Below are 19971 nucleotides of genomic sequence, written 5' to 3' on the forward strand. Positions count from 1 at the left end.
CACGATAAGCTTAGTTTGAAGTAAATCAGATCATTTTTGACGAAGTTATGAGCAAAAAACAATTTTGATCTTTTCGTGACCTTGACCTTGACCCTTGATCCAATTGGACCAAAAAGTTAATGGGGTCGTCCAAGGTTCATTGCCCACCTGTGGATTAAATTTGATAGTGTTTGCTAAAGCCGTTTTGCCGTAAAGTTACTAACAGACAGACAGACAAACAAACAAACAGACAAACAAATCGGACGATTACAATATCCCGCTCCCCACCCCCCCCTCCGGGGGGGTGGGATAATAATAACTCCTAACACAAGCAGCAGTAGACAATGGTGTTTATTGGTTTGACGAGTCAATTCTCATATCTGTGGATCGGGTGGGCCATGAAAAACGTAAGCAAGGATAATGAGAAGGATTAGCGCTTCTAATCTCTCAAAACCTCTCCTCCCCTCCTGAGCACGGAAAGGTCCAACAAACGACGTCATGTCCACATATCCCAATCAAAGTCCAGCATCACACAAAAGTAGTCCCACTTTGGTCACGTCCTCATTTCCGCCGCTGGCTGATCAATCGTCATCGATGGTTGGCTTGATGGTCACGCCTCTCCGGATCTGCCCCCAGCCAATAAGCCTGTGGAATGACACAACATCATCACCAAATGATTTGAGGAGAGAGAGAGAAAAGGTGGTTGGACCTTTTCAAAACCCACTTGCATCTCACTTATCTCCATCAATTGCAATGACAAAACATGGATCTTTGACCCTTGGTCATACTCTGGTTCCTTTGATGCTTGACCATTGATCCAAACCCTTAGACTCTCATTCCTGTCACTATATAATCAGTCCCTCTGCCCACATTTTTGCTCGGACCAAAGCCGAGTGCTCGAAACCTCAGCCGCAACTTACTTCCCACAGAGGGAAACACGATCGGCTTTCAGTTGATACAGTTCATTGTTAAACTCGTCTGTCATTGCAGACACCCCAGCCTTCACCAAGGCCCGTTATTATATCTGCCAGTGGCTATACAACATCGTTTGGTTATCTTTTGCACTTCACATAAAACATCACTTTGCTGAATGCTGGTCAAAGCATAATCCTGAGCCTATTAATAAAGCGTGCGAAAACAACAGCACAAACCTCCAGTGCTTCTCAACACGGCGACTCAGCGCGATCTTCTCCCCTATTTCGGTACACACAGGGTTCGTGAGCACGATCTTGGCAAGATCAGCCTTCACAGCAAGCACCCGGCCACCCGTTGAGAGAGAACCAATGTTCACCATCAGCACCTCGTTCTTTGCAAGTTTTTGCACCTACGGTTACAGAGCAGGTAGATGGTCAACAAGCAAACTCAAAATTAAGAGATTTTTGCTTTTAAGCTACAAGGAGAAAGGGCAGGCCAACAACAACAGAGTTTACTTCTTCTTCTTCTTTTTAAAAACACAATTATCCAGGAGGAGAGAATGAAACATTAATGGAAGTGCAGTTTCTGTATTTCAAAATTAACATGGCAGGACAATCAACTCTGGACATTCAGAACATGACAAAACAGTATTTTGTGAATCATTGGCTTTTGTCTTTTTTGTTTATATGTTGAGTGCCATTGGGAAAATGCGATAGCTGAAACCCCTCCCCTTCTTACACCCCAACCCAAACCCTTGACCTTCATAATAATGGCAGCACCAGGTATGGTGGCCTTGTGGTGATGACAATGTACTGACATCCCAGAGGTTGTGGGATAAAATCCAGCTAAAGGCAGCAATGGTCATGATTCAGCTTACATGATTCTGGAAACTGAACTCGTCTTTCACACAGGACAAGACTCTTGGGATAGCTGAATGACGAGTGACTAATGAACATGTAGGGATGTGCAAACAGGACAAGGAAACCAAGTTTGCCAAGTAGACAAGGAACATATAAGTAGACGGGAAAGATGACGGAGGGGAAATGTAAAACAGTGCAAGTAGACAAAAATATGGAATATGAATAGGGAATGACATGAGATAGCAATGGCTCACCACTTTAAAGTGGAGAAGAACACGATTAGACAGACTGAGATAGGTGATTCCATGGTCGAGAGAAGGGAAAAAAAAAGAAAAAAAAAAGAGTAGAAGTAAGACATTGGCCTGGATTTGGGGAGGGAAACAGGGTTTGAGCTACGAACTGAGAATGTACGGCCTGGTCAGCCTCATAAGGGACTCAGTTTGGAGGGGAGGAGTGAAGAGCCCAGAAATGAAGTGAAAGAAAGCTGCTCGGCCACCAAACTGTTTGCTGTGGGAGAAGAACAGGCCTTGACCCTCAGCATCTTATTAAACAACTCCAATTTGCAGCAGAACCTTGGATTCAACCACTTCCAGGAGGTAAGGTGAGACCTGGTAGCAGCAACCCACAGACGATATCCAAACACTGCAGATGAAGGCTTTGTACGCTGATGGGAGCTGAGATTGGCCAAGGATTGACAGCTCTGAGGAGGATTCCAAGGCACCTTCCTGTAAGCTAGCTCGGTTAAGTGATCGATTCAGGAAAGGTCATTGCAGATTGTTCATCCAAGCTGCTCCAAAGGCTGCACCTCTGCTCGGATTTCATAGCAGAAGTAAACCGGAGGGTTCATTATGCAGTCTTGATGTGGAGACAGAGTGTGTGGACTTGGAAGCATCGAATGAAACATTCTAGGTAATTGAGCAACTTTCTATTGTCTCCAAATTGGCAGACACAGGCTTCAGCTTGACCATCATCGATATAAGAAACTTACGGGCAAAGAGTTGAGTCATCTGCAAAGTGATTACATAAAACTTTCCAAAAAGGCTGAGGTCATCAACGTAAACCAAAAACAGGAATTGTCTCTGAGGGACAACAGAATCCAAGGAAAGGGCAAGAGGGACAACACCATCAATGGTTATTCATTGCTTGCGAGTATGAAGAAAATCCACCAACAAGGCAAGGAGAGGACGGACCCCTCATGCCCCTCCAAAAAAGTTTAATTATCACGGTTGGAAGCCAGACTGTTGCACACTCGAGAGGTATCCAGTGAAACCGCTCTGATCTCATGCATGAGGTTCAGAATGCACATCCTTTGCCGAGTTAGCAGAAGGAGCAATTCAAAGGAAGGTGACCTGGAATCGATGGAGAAGAGGTTATCATTGAAGTCTGCTAATTGGGATTCCATTTCCTTAATCATTAATGGAAGAAGACATACCAGCCGGGGGTCGACAACCTGCGGCTCTTTGAGGACTTAAGTGCGGCTCCCAAGCCTGATCGATAAAATCCCCTTTTTTCTCATGATGAATTAATTTTCAGAAAAATCTTTGTAAGTGTCATGAAAGGATAAAATAATACTTGAGAATTTTGACAGTGATAAACAGGAAAATACATCCGATTACCGGCGGATTCTGTGAGCAAGACTTACACATTGTGCTCCATGCATAGCCTGCTCTCCATTATGCGGTTATTTTCACCACAATATTACTGCTTGAACCTGTTTCACAGCCTCAGTTTCCTATTCAAACCCACTTTCTAAAAAAGTTAGCGACGCCCTGATCCTCACTGGGCAGGTAAGTGAAAATCCCATATTGAATGACTTGTATCTAAATAACAAACGAGATGTTGTTTCGATAACTCCCCCTTCAACCGAGGGTGCACGTGCATGTGATGCCACCGCAATTGCTGTCCGTTATCTTGAAGTGCAAACAAAACAAAACAAAACTACACGTGCACTGCATCATTGAATTTACATTTGTTAAAATAGGTGTTGAAATGGTGAATTTTTGCTCATTATTTTGTTGTGGCAATTGTGCCGAAAGGAAGGAATGGTTGTCACATCATCGACTGCCTATGATACAACAATACAAGGATTTTAGTATGGAGGCTTGACTTGCGAGTTATGAGGGACGTTCAAGAGCGTTTCGGAATGAGATTCTCACAGTCGTCCAAGAAACGGTGTGTGTGTGTGTGTGTGTGTGTGTGTGTGTGTGTGTGTGTGTGTGTGTGTGTGTGTGTGTGTGTGTGTGTGTGTGTGTGTGGTGTTCCATATCTGAACTGAATTGATGAATACTGATGCTGTATCAGCATTTTCAGTCTTCTAATTATGTTCAGGAAACAGAAGTTTGCAACATTCATCAGTGGTACTGTGAAATGGCTTCAAAGAAGAGGAAAATCAAAGAGGAAAAACAAAGAATTTCAAAATGAATGGACTGAATCCTTCACATTCATATCAGGTTCGGAGGGGCTCCCCTTTATGTCTTTGCCATGAGAAATTTCCCAACAACAAAAAAATCCAATCTTGAGGAGCATTTTCGAAAAATAAATAAATAAATAACAAACACGTTTGCCAAAAAGTAGGATCTTCCCCCATCCAAAACCATGATCTTTTCTACCCCCGTTAATCCACCCCAAAATTCCCTGCTTTCCTTCCTGAAAGTCCCTGTAGTGTCCATCTTGTTTACCCCATGTATCCCACCCCATCCCTCTCCCTTCCACAGATCTCCTCATGTCTCTGTTCCACACATTTTTTTCCTTCCCTCTCCCACCCCTCTTGTCTCCTGCTCCCCTTATACGGTGTGTGTGTTAGCTCTCATACAAGCCTCGACATTGTATTAAAATAATAATAATAATAATAATAATAATAATAATAATAATAATAATAATAATGAAGAAAAAGTATCCAGTTGGAGATGCCAGAAAGAGCCACAGAGCAGCTGAAGCACAAAGCAGACCAAAGTAAGAACACATTCACTAAATGGATGAAATCACAGAGTAGCACAACTACTGCTAATTATGTAGCAACTCAAGAGTTTGTGAAACAAGAAAAGCCGTTCACAGATGGTGTATATATAAAAGAGCGCTTTCTCAAAATATCAGAGCAGCTGTGCAGTGATTTCAAAAACAAAATTGTTCAAAAAAAAATTAGACATGCCTTTGTCTGCAAAGATGGTGAAGGGGGACAGAACAGTAAAAATGGTAACAGACATTACCAGTCAGAAGAGCAAGGACAAGAATTCAGCTCTGGGCTTCTCTATTGCTTGTGACGAATCGTGTGATGTTGATGACATTGTACAGGTTGCTATTCTCGGCAGGTACGTGAATTCCCAAGGACCCCAAGAGGAGCTGATTGAATTGCTGCCCCTCAAAGGCCAAGCAAGGGGAGAAGATATTTTGGCAACTATTGTTGACTGCCTAAAGACGAAAGAAACAAGCACCGGCCATACAATCTAAGTCGCGACCGATGGGGCACCGAATATGAAAGGGGCACACAAGGGGTCTGTTACTTTGTTGCAAAAAACACTGGATCGTAATTTGCTCGTTTCACTGCATCGTTCATCAAGAAGCACTCTGTGCAAAAACGTTTCCACCAGAGATCACAGAAGTGATGACCCTGGTTGTGCAAATCGTCAACAAAATAATGGCAAAAGGGTTGAACCACCGGCAGTTCTATGAACTTCTTGAAGATGTCAACTGTCAATATTTGGACCTTCTTCTGGACAACGAGGTGCGGTGGCTTTCCAGGGGAAGAGTGCTCATGTGTTTTGCAGCCAGTCTGAAGTGAACGCGTTTATGCAGGAAAAGGGCTGTGAATATGCAGAACTTACAGATCCTCAGTGGCTACAGAGATTTCACGTCATGGTGGTCATCACCTCACTTTTAAATGGCTTTAACAGAAGGCTGCAAGGAAAGGGAAACACAACTCACTTGCTTTTAGAAGAGGTACTAACGTTTGAGCGAAAACTAGCATTGTTTACGAGAAACATGGAGATAGGTTTGCTGGCTCATTTTTTTTTTTTTTTTTTTTTTTGTATACCTTGGTCGAGGCTCGTATGAGAGCTAACACACAACTCACAGCAAGGAGGCATGAGACAAGAGGGGCGGGAGTGGAAGGGACAAAACATTGGGGAACAGACACAGGTGAACTGTGGAAGGGAGAGGGATGGGGATGGGACGGGGAACATGGCGAGGGGAAGATGGACATTAAAGGGACTTTCAGGAAGGAAAGCAGGAGAATTGAAGGAAGTGGGCTTGGGTGGATTATCGGGGGTAGAAAAGATCGAGGATTTGGATGGGGGAAGATAAGAGGTGGTGGTGAACAGCTGTTTTGAAAGCCTGAAGGGAAGAATGGGAAAGAATAGAGTGAGGAAGTTTATTCCAAAGGCGGGGAAAAGAAGGAAAGAAAGAGTGAAGATGAGCAGTGATTCGTGATTTTGGTAGTTTTACCAGAAGGGGGTTGTTACGGACCTTGAGCGCCCTGTGGAAATGTGGTTGGGACAAATCGCAGAGAGAGCAGGGGGGGCAAGGCTGGAGAGGAGTCGGTAGAAGACAGAAAGACCACCGACCAACCTGCGGTGATTGAGTGAGAGGCCCAAAGACTCAGCTTCATTGCGGGAGATGCCAATGATCTTAAAAGCCCTGGTTTCGACAGCGTGAAGTCGAGAAAGGTGGGAGGCAGGAGCACCAGCCCAGATGGGAGAGCAGTACTCCATCAGGCTACGGACAAAAGCTTTGTAAGTGGTCAGGAGCTCAAGAGGGCCGAGGAAGGACTTTGCACGACGGAGGATTCCCAGTCGGCGACTGGCTTTTGGAGGCAAGGTTGGAAATGTGACTTTCCCAGGAAAGGTCATGGCAGATAGTGAGACCCAGAAGCTTGAAAGAAAAGACTTCTTCCAGAGGATTGTTGAGAAAGTGGATGGGGGTTTTGTAAACGGTCCTTTCGAAGAGACATAGTGAGAGTGTGAGATTTGTCTGGATTGAAAGACATGTTCCACGTGTTGGACCAGTTTGTGATTTTATCCAGATCTGCAGTGAGCGAAGAAGCTGCTGCTTGCCGGTCTGAGGGATGACAGATGGTACGGCAGAGGGTTGAGTCATCGGCAAAGAGAAATAGAGGATTTTCCAGAGAGTCCGAGAGATCATTGATGAAAACCAGAAAAAGAACAGGGCCCAGAACGCTACCTTGAGGAACTCCAGCCTGCACAGGAAGAGGGGATGAAAGAACTCCATTTAGGGCCACACGTTGACTGCGACAGGAGAGGAAGTCTGCGAGCCATGAGTGGAGATGGCCTTGAATACCATGGGCAGAGAGTTTGGTGAGTAGGGCAGGGTGCCAGACTGTGTCAAAAGCACGTGATATGTCCAGGGATACGGCTCGGATTTCCTGTCTGGCATTGAGGACCTCCATCCATTGATGGGAGAGCAGTAGCAGCATATCTAGGGTAGAGTGACCTGGTCTGAAACCAAATTGATGATTGGAAATCAAGCCATTGGAGAAGAGGAAGGATTTCATGTCTGAAGCGATGATGGATTCCATAACCTTGCTGATGATTGGGAGAAGGCTGATTGGTCTATAGTTACAGGGATCTGTTTTTGCACCTTTTTTATGCAGGGCAGTGATGTTAGCAGATTTCCAAGCAGATGGCAGATGACCTTGGGAAAATGAGAGGGTGAATAGAACAGAGAGAGGGTGAGCAAGAGCAGAAGAGCAGGCTTTGAGGACACGTGGGCTGATGCCGTCTGGACCGGTTGCAGAATCTGACTCGAGGTTTGAAAGCAAGCTCTCCACCTTGTCAGGAGAAAAGGATACAGAGTCCAGGGACAGTTGGGTGCGACTGGGTAAAGTGGGTAGAGATAGTGATGGGTTTGGGACACAAGATTTAGCTGCAAACACCGAGTTTAGACATTCAGCTTTATCACGTGTGGAATCAGCAGTGAGTAGGGCAGGGTGCCAGACTGTGTCAAAAGCACGTGATATGTCCAGGGATACGGCTCGGATTTCCTGTCTGGCATTTCCATGATGATTGATTTCCATGATGATTTCCATGATGATTGACATGATGATTTCCCATCACAGGAACGATTCAAAGAGGAGACAAACTATGAACTTGACACCAAGAACCTAAAAAATGTGATACTGGGAATGAAAGAAGCCTTCTCAGGGTGATTTCAGGAATTCAGAAAGGAAAATGCAACTTTATCATTTGTGTTGAAACTTCTTGAAGCAGACACTTCTGCACTCAACTTTTCAGCATTTACAAGAGTCGACCGAGCAGAACTAGAACTTGAACTGGCCGATTTACAGGACAAGGATATGTGGAGTTCTAAGTTCAAAGGCTTAACGACCAAACTCGAAAATCTAGAAAGGCACAGATCTACCCTGGTACTTCAACACAGATAGACCGAAATGCATGATCTTAAAAAACAAGAACAAATTGTGTTTGAAGTTTGGAATTCTTTACCAGAAACCTACAGTAACATGAAGAGATATGCATTTAGCATTCTGTCCATCTTCGGATCAACCTACCTGTGCGAGCAAGTGTTTTCACGTATGAATTTCATAAAAAGCACACCGAGAAACCAACTGAACGAGGTGAGTTTAAAGTCTTGCTTGAAAAATGAAAATGACAGCACACTATCCAAACATTGAACGACTCTCCAAGAAACTCTACAGGAGAAATCACACGAAACTGGAAGGGCGCTCGGTAGAGCGCATACCTCTGCCACACAATGCCCGATCCAGTAGAACCTATCGGGCCCAATGAATTTTTGAATCATCATGCTACATATCGTTTTTGGCTACATCTCTCAATGGTGAAGAATCATTTTCAAAATTGAAAAGTTCTGTTGTCTGGATATGGATTCAGATGTTCACCCAAATTGAATGAATTCATCCTCGTCACACACCCAACATATCTACCGAGTTTCTGCGGAATCAGTCTATAACTTTTTGAGATATCATGTTATATATCGTTTTAGCCCCATCTCTCAACGGTGAAGATTCACTGAAAATTCAAGTAGCTCGATCTGGATCTTCACCAAAATATAATCAGTTTGTCATCGTCACACACCTAACCTAGCCACGAAATTTCATCCGAATCCATCCACAACTTTTTGAGATATCCTGCACACAAAAAGACAGACACACAGGGGTGAAAACATAACCTCCTTCCACCCTCGGTGGCAGAGGTAAATAGGGATAAGTTGACTCAATGTAGGGAAGAAAATTTCATGGCCCCTTTCATTGATACCAACTCAATAAACATGTATTGCATTACAAATCAGTGTGTGTGTGTGTGTGTGTGTGTGTGTGTGTGTGTGTCCTGTCATTATTCAATTATTGAAATTGGGTATATGTACATTGTAGCTCTTTAAATATGGCATTGTACACCAAATTAAAAAAAAAAACCTTATGAAGCTGGTTGAGAGAATGCCAAGAGTGTGCAAAGCTGTCATCAAGGCAAAGGGTACCACTTTTAAGACTCTTAAAATATATTTTGATTTGTTTCACACTTTTTTAGTTACAACATAATTCCATAGTTTTGCTCTCTTCGCTCTTATTCTACTATGTAGAAAATCGTAAAAAAACAAAACAAAGAAAAACCCTTGAATGAGTAGGTGTGTCAAAACTTTTGACTGTTACTATATTCTCTATTATAATACCAATCTTGCACACTAAAAACTCGGCTCGCCATCACACGATCCCTATGGAATTGCTGTGGCACTTAGCGGACATGCCGACAATGTTTGGGAAGTCTTGGCATTCCAGAGTACCACTTGCATTTTGCACAATGCGTATTTTTGTCATTCCCCGTGTACGGTCTGTCGTCTGCTACCAGCTGTTGTACTGCTATCCCGTGCGTGTGCACGGGTATCGCTAATATATATATATATATATATATATATATATATATATATATATATATATATATATATATATATATATATATATATATATATATATATATATATATATATATACATATTGTTGGAGAAATGGCCCTTAGTGTGTTATTAAATATAGGATTAGCCCAGATCCCCCATTAAATGCATGTTTAGCCAGGTTGTTCGGTAAATGGACGCTACATGTGTCGGGAGGTGTAAGAGGCTGTTCATCGTTGGTACATTGGTGGTGGACCGAGATGTTCTTCTTCTTCCTTCCTCTCTCCGGACAATAGTCCCCGCCCAGCGCTGAGAGGGGGAGTGGCCTAGAGAAGGAAGTGAAACTGAAGGGAGGAGCCAGTCGGTTTTGAGGAGAGCGAGTGAAGGAAAAGACTGCAGGAGCACCGGGAAGACGGTGGTGAAACTGAGCGCCGGTGTGGCACGATCGGCTGAATAGGGGGTCAGCAGGCGGTTTTGAGGCGAGCGAGGGCCGAAAAGGAGAAGTAAAACTGAAGAAGTAAAACTGCAGTGGGCTTCGAGGCGATTGAGCAAAGGAAAGGCAGGGTGAATCTGCCGGGAGAGTAACTGAACCTGAGTGCGCCGAATCTGCGATCGGCAGGGGTGAAACTGAGCGCCGAGGTGGGGTGCGATCGGCTTTCGTGAGGAGACATCGACAGGTTCATCCGGAGTCCAGTGACGGAGCCTCTGACTGTCCCTACTCACCTCACGGCTCGACGACGTTTTGGAATCCCATGGACCCAGCCTGCGGAGCCCAACACCTCCATTTGGCCTCGTCTGGTGAACAGGCCAGGCCTGGACTTGAATACTGAACCTTGGGAAAAACCAGCTGAAACTCACCATCGATCTTTCGCTCTGGTGCAGTCGACCTCGCGGGGTCTGAATGCGCCGAGGCTGCGTGCGTGAGGACTGCGACACATGGACGAGCGCCATTTTGCCATGCGGCGTGTTTGAGCTTGGGAGCTCGAATCCGTGGACATTGGCTTGTCACGAGCCACATTCGTGCTTTTGACACTTTCCTCTCGTCCATGAAACATCACCAAGTACTCTGTGTCTTGTCTGCATGCTGTCCGTGTCTTGTCTGCATGTTGTTTAAGGCTTATCTCGTTAGAGTCCCCTTCGAAACCCGTAATCCGTAGCTCCCTAGTTAAGAACCGGGTTATAGATTAATTATAACATTGTCATGAATGCTTTGCTTGTGTCGTGTTCCCCAAAGTCCCCAATAAATCGGCTGATTCGTATGAAGTTTCCGCTTTGAATTAATTCGTGCCGCGCCGAGGAACGATCCGCTCGATTTGGATATAAAAACCAAAATGGTTACAGACTGGCAGAATTCGCTCGGTATCTGACAAAACCAGTCTGTAACTGGGGTCTATTTCCCCAACCTGTAAGGTCCAGGGGTATGTTGGTATCGCGATCCGAGACGCGTGACCCGAGGCCTGTGCCGAACCAGCCGGCGTTATAACACCGGAGACGGCGGTGGTTAGGGTGGCGCCGAATCTGTAACATTTGGCTGTCGAGAGTAGGGTGCAAAAACCCAAACTGGTTACGGACAGTGATTGACGCACTCGTCCGAGTCCACCGCTGAATCCTTAACAATACATATATATATATATATATATATATAAATATACATATACACACATATATCATCTGCCAGTCGGTTGGTAGATCTGTCTGTTTGCGGAGGGGCTTTCCAGTTCAGGGAAGGGTGTCCCCCACTCAGGGAGGAGCTTCAAAATGAAATCGCCACCATTTTGTTTGCTCCATAGAGTCTATTTTGTAAGGCTCGCACTTTCTTCCACTCTCACAGCTTTATCTTAACTCTAATTCGATATCTGATTTCACATTTCACATTCCACTTGTGAAGATGGTTTAAGACTCAGTTGCAAAAAAAAGTGAAGAAAATTGGACGGAAATTCTTGTTTTTAGACAAAAATGCATTTTAAGTGAAATTAAGGCCTGTGATATAGTCCATTCAGACTCACTCATGGCTTTATCTTAACTCTAAATCACCATCTGATTTCATTTTTTGAGGTCGCGAGGATGGTTGAAGTTTTGGTTTCAACAAAAGGTGAGAAAATCAGATGCATATTGGTGTTTTTTGACAAAAAGGCATTCTAATAGCAGTTTTTAAGTGCATCTGGTCGGATGCGACGTGAGAGGGGTAGAGAGAGGATGGGGGGAAAGAGAGAGAGGGGGGGGGAGAGAGAGAGAGAGAGAGAGAGAGAGAGAGAGAGAGAGAGAGAGAGAGAGAGAGAGAGAGAGAGAGAGAGAGAGAGAGAGAGAGAGAGAGAGAGAGAGAGAGAGAGAGAGAGAGAGAGAGAGAGAGAGAGAGAGAGGAGGAGGAATAGTAAAGGGCAAGGAGAGAGAGGGAGAAGAGAGAGGGAAGAGAGAGGGAGGAGAGAGAGAGGAAGGAGAGAAGGGGAGTGGGGGGAGGAGAGGAGGGAGGGGAGTAGAAGAGCAAGGATAGGGTTCCCTGCTAGCGAATTAGTTATAATAGCCATTTTGAATGTATCTCGTCAGACGCAATGTGGGGAGGGGTGAGAGGGAGGGATGGGGAGGGGTAGAGAGGGAGGGTGTGAAGGGGGAGAGAAGAGTGGGGGAGGAGAAGTAGAAGAATGAGGGTTAGGTTCCTTGCTTGGGAATTCGTTATAATAGTCATTTTGAATGTCTGGTTGGACACAATGTGAGGAGAGGAGGAGAGGAGAGGAGGAGGGGGAGGCAAGGAGAGAGGCGAGTAGAAGAGGAAGGGTGGCATTCCCTGCTGGAGAAAACTGAAGTTAGGGATTGAACTGTAGTCCAATTTTTTTTTCCATGTTCCTAGGGTATTGAAAGAGTATTTAAGGTGAGTAATACCTCTTTTTAAACTATATGATTAAACAATATTTCAAAAACATTGTACGTAGTTAATTGAATATGTGGACTAACGATTGGATCAAATAAGAATAGTTTTGAATGTATCAGGTCGGACGTGATACAGGGAGGGAGGGGAGGGAGGAATGAGGGGGAAGAGGAGAGAGAGGGGGTAATAGAGGAAGGGTAGGGTTTCCTGTTTGGAAAAAATGAAGTTAAAGATCAAACTGTGGTCAATTCAAGACAAAAGTAAGTCACTCCACACCCTCTCCCACCCCTCACCCCTACCTCCCTCCTCTCCCCAGTGCAGTGTATGTGATCTTGAGGTACAGTCCTGAGGCCACAGGACACAAATAACCCTGCACACCGGCAGGTTGCTAAGTAACCACAAACACTGATTGGTACTACCAATCCTGGCAGGGTTACACTACTTCACATGATACCTTACCTGTGGACGACCGCACCAAGGGAGGTCTCATGCCCTCCATGCATACTCTAATTACTCATCGGATCAAATGCAGTCAAATTGAGCTGTGAGTACGCAATGGCTAATGAGCAAATTACGTGGAGCACAACTTCCTGGATAACCTGTGTGCGAACCATGCTGGGCCAATTGAGGAAAAGACATGACAAGCTGGGTACATTTATAATGCAAACAATTTAACCAATATAAATAACTTCTTACAACCTTAACTTGACACTATAGTATACAAAGACAGGTGCCATCAGAAACATACCCCGAGGAAAGTTAGAGAGCAATAGAGAGAGAGAAAGTACGAGGCGTTGGCAACCCCAATTGCATCTGGTGTGGCCGACGGGCCCACACTTCTCAATCGCCAAGGAGGGGGGAGGAGGGAAGAAAACTGAGGGTGTCTAAGGTGCGTGATTTGAGGAGGTGCGATGAGGTGCAATGGAATACAGATGAGGTGCAGAGATGGAAAAATAGGGACAGTACCCCTTGGCACTCACCTGGTAGTGGCTGGATAAGAAAAGCAGGGAACCACTAGTCGGTGTGAATAACCCACAAAATATATAATGGAGAAGAAAGTAAATGCCTATGGATTTTTTTTTTAATGCCGTGAACAAATTTTGGTACATCATGGGTGATGAAGATTGTTGTCAAGTTTTATCAAAATTGGGTGTGTAGTTTCAGAGAAGAGAAAAAAAAAATTTGTGGGGGTGGGGAGGGGGGGTAACCCCCTTCTCCCCCCCCCATATACCCTTAAGACACGTATTTTTCTAAAGCCATGAACAAACTTTACGACAACACGGGTCATTAAGGTTATGGTCAAGTTTCATTGTAATTGTGTGTGTAGTTTTTGAGAAGAAAGCCTGGTGTTGGCGCAGTGGTTAGGGCAGTGGCTTGGGACCCAAGAGGTCCTGAGTTCAAGCCCCGTTGGGACACTGAATTAATATATGTATGTATATGTATATATATATATATATATAAAACCAAGTCGAAAACACCAGGGGGTTGACTCAGCCTGCCATCCTTCCGAGGTCGGCGAAATGAGCACCAGTTGTACTGGGCCCGGTGTATGCCCCGGTTAGAATAGGTGTACCATATCCCTGTGTGTCGTAAGAGGTGACCAGGGTTGCGTCAGGAAGGGCATCCGGCGTAAAAACTAATGCCAAATCATTATGCGGACAACAAAACGAATTTCCATACCGGATCGGTCGAGGCCCGGGTTACCAATGACCGCCACCGGTACCGGTGGTCAGCAGGGTACCAGTGGAAATTGTGCTACTGCTGGGCGAAGGAGGAGAAGGAGACAGGGAAGGCGAGTCCGGAGGCAGTGAGAGAGGGGGAAGGGTAGAAGTGTGGAGGTGAGAGTTGGAACTCTGAATGTTGGGATGATGACTGGCAAAGGGCGAGAGTTGGCTGATATGATGGAGAGAAGAAAGGTGGACATACTGTGTGTACAAGAGACCAAGTGGATGGGGAGTAAGGCGAGGAGCATTGGAGGTGGTTTCAAACTGTTCTACCATGGTGTGGATGGGAGGAGAAATGGTGTCGGGATAATCCTGAAGGAAGATTATGTCAAGAATGTATTGGAGGTGAGGAGAGTGTCTGACCGAGTGATGAGTGTGAAGTTGGAAATTGAAGGGGTGATGATGAATGTCATCAGTGCATATGCCCCACATATGGGGTGTGAGATGGAATATAAAGATTTCTGGAGTGAGTTAGATGAAGTGGTGGAGAGTCTATCCAAGGATGAAAGTGGTGATTGGAGCAGATTTCAATGGACATGTTGGGGAAGGGAATAAAGAGGATGAGGAGGTGATGGGGAGGTACGGTCTCAACAAGAGAAATGTGGAAGGGAAAATGGTGGTAGAGTTTGCAAAAAGAATGGAAATCGCAGTGGTAAATACGTATTTCAAGAAGAAGGAAGAACACAGGGTGACATACAAGAGTGGAGGAAAGTGCACACAGGTGGATTACATCTTAAGTAGGAGATGCAACCTGAAAGAGCTTAGTGACTGTAAGGTTGTGGCAGGGGAGAGTGTAGCTCGACAGCATCGATTGGTGGTCTGTAGGATGACTTTAGAGGTGAGGTTGAGGAAGAGAGTGAGGGCTGAACCAAGGACCAGATGGTGGAAGCTGAAGGAGGAAGACTGTTGCGTGAAATTTAGGGAGGAGGTGAGACAGGCGTTGGATGGTGGTAAAGATGGGTGGGATGATTGGGCAACGACAGCAGAAGTTGTGAGGGAGATAGCTAGGAAGGTACTTGGTGTGACATCTGGACAGAGGAAGGAAGATAAGGAGACTTGGTGGTGGAATGAGGAAGTACAGGAAAGTATAAGGAAGAAGGGGTTGGCGAAAAAGAAGTGGGATAGTCAGATAGATGAAGAAAGTAGGCAGGAGTACAAGGAGTGGCGTCGAAAAGCAAAAAGAGAGGTGGCAAAGGCCAAGGAAAAGGCATATGACGAGCTGTATGAGACGTTGGATACAAAAGAAGGGGAAAAGGATTTATACCGATTGGCAAGACAGAGGGATCGAGCTGGGAAGGATGTGCTGCAGGTTAGGGTGATAAAGGACGCAAATGGGAATGTGCTGACGAGCGAGGAGAGTGTGTTGAGAAGGTGGATGGAGTACTTTGAGGAGCTGATGAATGAAGAAAATGAGAGAGAGAGAAGGTTGGAAGAGGTGGAGATAGTGAAACTGGAAGTGGGGTGGATCAGTAAGGATGAAGTGAGGACTGCTATGAAGAAGATGAAAAGTGGAAAGGCGGTTGGCCCAGATGACATACCAGTGGAGGCATGGAAGTGCTTAGGAGAGATGGCAGTGGGGTTTTAACCAGATTGTTTAATAAAATCTTGGAAAGTGAGAGGATGCCGGAGGAGTGGAGATTAAGTGTACTGGTTCCGATTTTCAAGAATAAGGGTGATGTGCAGAGCTGTGGAAATTACAGAGGGATAAAGTTGTTAAGCCACACCATGAAGTTGTGGGAAAGAGTAGTGGAAGCTCGGTTGAGAGGAGAGGTGACGATCTGTGAGCAGCAATATAGGTTTATGCCAGGAAAGAGCACCACCGATGCGATGTTTGCTTTGAGAATGTTGATGGAGAAGTATAGGGAAGGCCAGAAAGAGTTACATTGTGTGTTTGTGGATTTAGAGAAAGCTTATGATAGGGTGCCAAGAGAGGAGTTGTGGCATTGTATGAGGAAGTCGGGAGTGGTGGAGAATTATGTGAGGATCGTGCAGGATATGTATGAGGACAGTGTGACAGCAGTGAGGTGTGCGGTAGGAATGACGGACCGGTTTAAGGTTAAAGTGGGATTGCACCAAGGATCGACTCTGAGCCCTTTCCTGTTTGCAATGGTGATGGACAGGTTGACGGACGAGATCAGACTGGAGTCTCCATGGACTATGATGTTCGCGGATGACATCATGACCTGTAGGGAGAGTAGGGAGCAGGCTGAGGCGAGCCTTGAGAGGTGGAGGTACGCACTGGAGAGAAGGGGAATGTTAGTCAGTAGGAGTAAGACGGAGTACATGTGCGTAAATGAGAGGGAGGGTGGTGGTATGGTGCAGTTGCAAGGAGTTGAGGTGGGGAAGGTGGATTGGTTTAAATACTTGGGATCAACTGTCCAAAGTAACGGAGAGTGTGGGAGAGAAGTGAAAAAGAGAGTGCAGGCAGGATGGAGTGGGTGGAGAAGAGTTGCAGGAGTGATTTGTGACAGAAGGGTAGCTGCAAGAGTGAAGGGGAAAGTATATAAGACGGTAGTGAGACCAGCTATGTTGTATGGTTTGGAGGCGGTGGCGCTAACAAAAAGACAGGAAGCGGAGCTGGAGGTAGCAGAGTTAAAGATGCTGCGATTCTCGTTGGGAGTGACGAGGATGGATAGGATAAGAAATGAGTATATTAGAGGGACAGCGCAGGTAGGACGGTTTGGAGACAAAGTGAGAGAGGCGAGATTGAGATGGTTTGGACATGTGCACAGGAGGGAAGCGGAGTATATCGGGAGAAGGATGTTGAAATGGAGCCGCCAGGCAGGAGGAGAAGAGGAAGGCCAAAGAAGAGGTTCATGGATACGGTGAGGGCGGACATGCGGGTGGTTGGAGTGTCAATGGAAGATGTGGAGGATAGAGCGAAATGGAGACGGTTGGTCCGCTGTGGCGACCCCTAACGGGAGCGAGCCGAAAGAGGAAGAAGAGTTTCTGAGAAGAAAGCAAATACCTATTTTGAGGGACAACCCCCCATAGACCCCAATTTTTTGTTTAATGGTGTGAACAAACTTTTGTACATCATGAGTGATGAAGGTTGGAGTCAACCCCCTCCCTCCTCTCTCCCTACCCCTCCTCCCTCCCAACTCCTCTCTCTCTTCTCTCCTCTCAATACCTGTCAGCAAAGCGACGGGTTGTATTTGCTTGTGGACAATAATATTTTGTAATATTTCAATGAACTCAGGCAAGCACAATTCATTCAATTTGTAGAACTTTTGGAACCAAGCACGCAAAATCCATTCACTTAGAATCCAACTCGTAATACGAAACACCAAATCGGTATGGGCACTAAAATAGTACCTATGAAAAAGCAGCACTGCCCAAATGTCCCCGAAAACAAAAAAAAGGGGAAGCGGAGACTGAAATTAGTGCGAATTACTGATTCAAACCAACAGTCTGGTTTCAAACTATATCCCACCTTCAGATTTAGACTCAGACATATGGTCACTTGGTCTGTGCTGCCATGTCTCAGCCATTTCTACGATTTACCTTCGCTCCTTTCTTATCCCCTTCAGTGCGCACACCAAGCAGACGGCGAAGCAGGAAATACGAGATCTCGAGCTCGGTGTAAATGTCCGGTAATGCGCCAACAGCACCCAAGACCTGGCCCACCATTCTGTCTGCCCGACACAATGTTGGATCTATCTTGGTGCCAACACCTGCAACAACCCACACAAAACCGGAGCTTCTTACATTTCCTTCCCGATCTGTACGTGAGCAGTGCTGCAGATTACACAAGAGTACACGAGCTGACCTATGAGACCGCCAGGTACAGCAAACTGAAGATCGTTGTTTTCAGCAAAAAGCGAGATGATGCGTGAAAAGATGGGTTTGCACATCAGCTTGCCCTCTCCGTCCTTCGACACGATGCCTGGTCTCACCTCAACCTCCTGACCCACCTACACCCACCAAACGGATAGCACAATGTCAAAGGTAAGTCAAAAATAAATATATTTTTAAAAAAGCAATTTCACTCAAGTTCATACTTTCAAAGTACAATGTCTTCATCAAGGAGTTCCTTCCAAGCACTTCAAAACCAACACACACTCACCTTGAGGACCCCCCGCAGGATACTTCCACCAGCAACGCCACCCTTAAGGTCATCCACCTCGCAGCCAGGCTTATTGACATCAAATGATCTGATCACTGGGACACGAACACGCACGTACGCACAAAGTCACAATGAACAAAGAGGCTCGACACCAATGTGGCAACTTTCCATTTCGACCGATCATCGCAGGACACAAAAGCTTTAAATTTTTTCTGGAGGGGTGGCTGTTCATTCGGAGGGCGTACCGATGAGACGCGGTTCCGAAGTGAAATCTCGGACAGGCACTGGGATCTTTTTGACAATGTACTCGCAAATGACCTCAATATTGTACTTGAGCTGTGCTGAGATGGGAATGATGGGTGCACCCTCAGCCACAGTCCCTGCAGACAAACACACAAACAGATTATTGCAAATTTCATGTTTCATTCATACGAATGAACATGCTATTTCTTCACGCTACTGGAAAAAAAAAACAATAACAAGTATAAATCACCCAGAATTATGATACCTGCTAGCTCACCTTGTACAAACTTGAGGATCTGCTCATACTGCTCACGTGCCTGGCTCTCCTTCACCAAGTCGATCTTATTTTGCAGGATGAGGATGTGCTTTAGTTTCATGATCTCGATGGCTGCCAGGTGCTCAGACGTCTGCGGCTGGGGACAGGACTCGTTTCCCGCTGCAAGCACGCACCAAGCAAGAACACTCTGATCGATGCTCTTACACGAGGTTAAGGCTGAGGGTGTATTGCCAGAACGTGCCACTTTGATTGCGCATTTAACATAACACAACTACCGTTTTTATACTGTGAAAGTGTCTCTTTGGCGGTGACCTCCTGTTGCCAAGCTGCATCGTGTACGCACACAGGGGGTGTCCAAAAGAAGAAGCGACATCATTCAGCGTAGACAGAGTTATACGAGTTCCCTGACAAGGAAGGTCAATGCAGGCAGAGGCCATTCGGCCCATCAAACCTGGGAAATGGTTGCTAAGCTATTGTCCATATTCTATACTTTGCAAATACTGAGCATCAAGCAAGGAAGCAGCGCAAAGCAAAGAAGCAGCAAGTATCATTTAAAAGTGTTTGGTACGACTCAGCTGGGGTTAAAAACCGACAAACTCCCACACTCTGAGTGGAGGCACTAACCATTTCTCTAACCTAGTCATCATCTTCTTCTTTGAAGTTTAATGGCTTATTCATTCCTACTCTTTCAGGTCTTTTTCTCTTTTCACTACCAAGCATGTCAAAAGTAGTTAACACATAAACACAAGTATTGGGGAATGACGAACATCAGCCAAAGCGATGAAACTCAAGGCAGCACGCTCCGGAAATAAATCCCTGTTATTCTGAAAGCCTGAGTGTCAAAAACCAATGGCAATAACAAGCGATTATACACAGCCCTTCGGTGTTTTGACGACTACATTATTGCTTCTGGATTTTGAACCATTTCTTTCATCTAAATGAGAGAAAATTTGCCACCAGACCCTTCAATCAGTGGCTCACCAATAAGCAGAAGTGCTGCATCCATGACAGCTGCGCCGTTCAACATGGTTGCCATCAAGATGTCGTGACCAGGACAATCCACAAATGATACGTGCCTAGAGTACAATGACGAAGGGCGGGGGGAAAAAAATTTAATTAAAAAAAAAAAAAAGAGACAGTGAAGGTCAGGTCAGGTATGGGAGCATGTG

At 45.4% G+C, this 19971-nt stretch overlaps 1 protein-coding gene across 2 annotated transcripts in view; it reads right to left on the minus strand.

Moving 5' to 3' along the window:
* Positions 1-314: 314 nt before the first annotated feature.
* Positions 315-19971, minus strand: part of LOC147010539 (eukaryotic translation initiation factor 2 subunit 3) — a 36004-nt gene continuing 16347 nt past the window's right edge. For both annotated transcript variants that reach the window (XM_085860033.1, XM_085860034.1), the window contains exons 5-12: positions 19784-19878; positions 18803-18961; positions 18528-18662; positions 18283-18377; positions 17986-18130; positions 17721-17890; positions 1131-1303; positions 315-624 (exon numbers count right to left, since the gene is read on the minus strand). In XM_085860033.1, coding sequence (XP_085716159.1) covers positions 561-624; positions 1131-1303; positions 17721-17890; positions 17986-18130; positions 18283-18377; positions 18528-18662; positions 18803-18961; positions 19784-19878 — 1036 coding nt within the window. In that variant the 3' untranslated portion in view covers positions 315-560. The remainder of the gene's footprint in view (positions 625-1130; positions 1304-17720; positions 17891-17985; positions 18131-18282; positions 18378-18527; positions 18663-18802; positions 18962-19783; positions 19879-19971) is intronic.

Source organism: Eptatretus burgeri, chromosome 16 (genome assembly GCF_056783735.1).
Source record: "Eptatretus burgeri isolate ZD-2024b chromosome 16, Ebu_testis_v1, whole genome shotgun sequence".
Lineage (NCBI taxonomy): Eukaryota > Metazoa > Chordata > Myxini > Myxiniformes > Myxinidae > Eptatretus > Eptatretus burgeri.